This window comes from Hesperophylax consimilis, chromosome 12 (genome assembly GCF_061612785.1).
Source record: "Hesperophylax consimilis isolate HC1 chromosome 12, BYU_Hcon_1.0, whole genome shotgun sequence".
Lineage (NCBI taxonomy): Eukaryota > Metazoa > Arthropoda > Insecta > Trichoptera > Limnephilidae > Hesperophylax > Hesperophylax consimilis.
Window position 1 is genome coordinate 24,042,544 of NC_142847.1, and position 4,622 is coordinate 24,047,165.

The 4,622-nt window shown below is 39.4% G+C and overlaps 1 protein-coding gene across 1 annotated transcript; it reads right to left on the reverse strand.

Annotated features, from left to right (window-relative positions):
• Positions 1-333: 333 nt before the first annotated feature.
• On the reverse strand, positions 334-1,161 carry LOC149419347 (uncharacterized). Its single transcript, XM_089637972.1, has one exon. The coding sequence runs from the start codon at positions 1,159-1,161 to the stop codon at positions 334-336; it is 828 nt and encodes a 275-aa protein (XP_089494098.1).
• Between the last annotated feature and the right edge of the window lie 3,461 nt (positions 1,162-4,622).

Here is a 4,622-nt window from a genome sequence, read left to right on the forward strand (position 1 = left end):
GGTAATAAACGGATATAGATGATGATGAGATCATTTTACCAGAGTGGGAGTGCCGTTTGACATATTCCACAATCGCACGAGTGATACATTATGCAGGGCATATGAGGCTTCGAAATTACATAAAAAACATAGACTACTTATTAGATCAAGGAATGTGAAATATGTTGACATTTTAGAATGTGAATGAATATGTGAGGAACATGGTATTGGTTTAAAGTTATAGGGATATTGCGCGGTAAACAAAAATATAAAGTAGCTTTGAAAAAAACAAATTACAGGATACAGAATACTGTGAGAAAGCGGATACCGAAGACAGCAGTAACATGTTTGTCGTCACATGTTTTGCTGATCATGTGTGATTATCTTTTGAAGGTCTCCTTCACGGCGAATGGTGAAAACCCGAGAGAGATCGTTCCTCTTCGCCAGAATACTGCCGTTCCGCACCCATATGTATTTAAAGCCGTTAGCTTTTCCGGCGGCTCGTGTTTTGGCAAATAAGATTTTATTTTTGAATGTAAGGTGCTCGTTTATATAAAAATTGGTGGTGGGAGCACCAAATCCTAATTGTTCCGTGGTAAGGCCGCGGCGAGTCCTTGCTGCAGCAATGACATCATCACGAAGTCGCTTTGTGGAGAGCTGGACGACTATATTGCGTGGACGGTTGGAGGGCGAGGAGTGGCCGCGAGCGACGCGATGCGCAGAAACCACACAGCTACTTGGAAGCGGGACGTTAATGTTGGATCCTATTTTCTCTATTAATGTCATCAAATTTTCGCCCTTTGCTTCGGGAATCCCATGGATGTCTACATTGCATATTCTGCTGCGCTGCTCCATCTCATCTTGTGCATCTCGGAGTGACTGGACTTCTTGCCGGAGGTTTGAATTTTCTTTTTGGAGAACGCTCACACATCCCAGAATTTTTGTGTATTGATCCTTCCACTCGTTAGACAGCGCATCTAATTTTAACTGAACAGCGTCAATTGCTTTCTTGTTTTCATTGCGCATGATTTCAAGTTTCGACTCAAAAAAATTGATTAATGAGTCAGTGTCAATGTTAATCATTGACTGATGCGCCGACGGTGAATCAATAGGGCCAGACGTGGTTGCTACAGGTGAAGATGTATCTTTCTTTGCACTGCAAACCTTGCGAGTTTTAGACATTTTGGTTGATTTATTTCTTAGTTTGTAGGTGGGTTTCTTACAGTTGTTCAGAAATACCCCTTATTGAGTTAAAAATAATTTAACTTATTTGTCTATGACAAAAAAAAAAAAAAATCTCTTCACAAATTCAAAAATTCAAAAACATGAATTGTCTGTGGTTGTGGTTTACAATGACAGTGAATTCGTTATGCGTAATTTTTCAGGGCAATATGTAAAATTGTTTCGCACTGTCACCACGAAATACACTATTATTTTGATAAATTTTTCACTAGTTTATATGTTTCAACTTTCATTATTTGCTAAATTTGCTTAAATTTCACTACTTTTGTCATTAAATATGGATCTGTCAGAATCAGCTGCTGTTTTCACTTGTCCATAGATGAAAGATGACTTACGTACCACTAATATCTACTTCCGACTTCGTTTTACGAATTTTGTGAAGGTTACGGTGTATTCTATTCATTACGGGGGGTTCCCTGTCAACATATGATTTCCATTCATCTTTAAATCGGGATAACACTATATTGATCGGATTATAACTGCGGATTGAAGGTAGTCGCCAATAGAATACATCTGTCTGGCTTCCCTATTATTTTAATTGAGATTGTCGTTCACATGAGTTTAGCTTGGGCGGTGTATACAACTTTTTTGTGGACTATCATATCTAACTGAAGCGATGGAAACAATATCGGTTGACCAGCTTTCCTAATTGGAACTTTTAGCGTTAGCAGAATCGGAACCCTGGGTACCGGAACAGCGTTTATTCCAGTACTATTCCGTGTTTAACATATATTTAGATATTTTTTCGTCACAACTACTTTTAGATTTGCGTCCTAATATTTTATTAATTTAAAGTGTTTTTGTGTCTCTTAAACAATTTTTGAATTTATTGTTAAAAACTTACATTTGATAATTGTTTTAGTAACCTGATTTCTAAAAGTTTTATATTCTTATTCAAATGATTGATTGGTAGGAAAATTCTTCCACCTTTTGTACAGTGAATCTTTTTTTTAATGCTTTCTAAGATATCTGGAGTTATCCATGATTTTATAGCGAGAAGTCTTTTTTTAGATTTAAAATACAAAACTATTTAACATTTTGGGTATCTGGTGAGGAGACGCAATAAAAGAGGTTGTTGAAGGTCGCAGGGTTTTTTTATTGAGTCAGGATGCAGCATGCATGATGACTTCGGGACCGATGGCGATTACATCGGATGCAGGAAGCGAAGTGGTCTAGGCAGTAGTTGGCGACGACGCGTTGAGACCGGACTCGTGGATGTGTCAGGAACTGGTGAAGACCATGGGTCTTCCGGGTGCTCCAGTGCTGAACAAGGTAGCCGAAGATACGAAGGATCTGGTCGGCGGTTGAGCGGGATATGCAGGCCGGCGAGGATGTCGCGGGCCAATGCGCAGACCGGCGAGGATGCCACAGGGTCTAGGCGCGTGGATGTAGCGCTGGCCAGGAATGCTGAAGTCAGGGCGCTGTGATGATCCCTTAGGAGTCCATGAATGAACCATGCAATGCCGGGTGTATGTACGGAGTTCTGATGTGCGGCGAGGAACGGGTCACTCGCAAGACTGCAAACTGTTGACTGACTAACGACTGACTGACTAACTCGCTGCGTCGGGCTGGTTTATATAACTAAGCCGATGGCGGCAGTAGCTTCGCGAGACCACTGGTAAACTGCCGGTTACTCGCTGAATCTCGAATTTCGATAATGCTTTAATTATGCCTAGGCAATTGTCTAGGACCTTTTGGCGGATGCGCGTAATGTACCTAGTCTTGTACGTTCGTGGCCCATGCATTTTATAGTGGCCATCTTTCTGGAAAATTCTAAGAGCGTCGATTGCTACAACTTTGTTCATACAATTCCTTAAAATTCTTTTTAATTTTACCGTATAATATATTGCAATCTTGTTCCTCCAACAAATATATGAATATTTTTGTCGATTTTATTTTGAAATAAAATCGAAATATTTTACCCTTGTTCTGTAGCTTTTTTATTGCACTATATTTAAAACTAACTGCGGCTATAAAATGGTCCGCTATAGTGATATTTTTACACACACATGAGGAAAAAACATCGGTTTGTTGGCAACCGTTATTAAATCGGACAAATATATGATCTAAATAAGTATGTGTAACTTTTCCCATCACAATTGCCTGATTTGTTACATCGCAGATGCATCTACTTAAATAATTATCAGACTTTCTTTCTTATATTTTCGTAATATCTCCTACAAGCTAAACATTTTCTTTTTATTTATGTTAGATAGGATTTAAGATATTTCCTTTAGAAATTGGGGTTTGCTGGAGTTTGGTGGGCGGTATATTGCTATTATGTTTAAGATATTTTTGTCTACAAGTGCTATAAAGCCAAGCACATATTCAAAATGTTTTTTTTCTATTGATTTCTGATGAAATGTAAGTTCGCCTAAAACATATAGAAATATACCCCCTCCTGATTTTTTTGTTCGGCAATAATTGTAACTTTTGAAGTCAGAAATATTATACATATAGACAAGATCTGGTGTTATAGACGTTCCACATAACATTAACACATGAATATGCTTCCAACAAGTACAGAATTTAGAAATCGATCTAATATTTAACTGCACTATATTTATATGTTCCGTAGTGTGGTTACTGCGAACATTTGGCCTATCATATTAATTATTAGTGTTTTCTAAATCAACCTCGCCATCTTCTTCTACGTAATTAGACGCCATAGTCGATAGGGTAGCCTTATAGGCTGAGCAGGAGTCCTTGTCTCTAGTCGGATGTGCAGCGGGCTTCCCAAACCTGGTACAAGTAGCGCAGACTGGCTTATCGGCGGCTCTTTGGCAGTTTATCCGGGCGTGACCTTCACCTGCACAGTGTCCACATCTTTGTTGTTCCTTGCAAAACTTGAAGGAATGTCCGATCATTTGGTACTTCGAGCACACTGTAAGGCCAATAAAGCCACGAACACGGCACACATTCCAGTCCACAAATACACGTCCTTGCTTTATCAGTGCATGCCTAAGGTATGTGGGGACCACGTAGATTCTATGGCATATAGGTCTAGTTTGAGGGCCGGCTAGATGACTAAGTTGACATTTTTTTACAGTTTAGTTTGTCTCCTCGATGTTTTGTAGTCCATTTAGTGCACACTCGAGAAAAGTGTCGTCAGACAACTCCCTTGGAAGGTTAAAGAAGATGACCCTTGGTAGTCTTTTCGTTGGGATTCGGGCGCTGAGGGTCACAGATCGTGTAACAATTTCTGACCTTAATATCCTCTCTTGTTCCGTCACACTAGCCGGAATAATGATAACTATCTTATTTCTGATATATTTAAACTCCGGTTATTCGTACTCCTAGCAGAGATGGTTTCAGTTAAGCCCTGATATTGTTTCCTCGTTGTCTTCTAACGATGTTTTTTTTAGAAAGAAACAAACGGATGTCCTCGGTTTACCTACAGG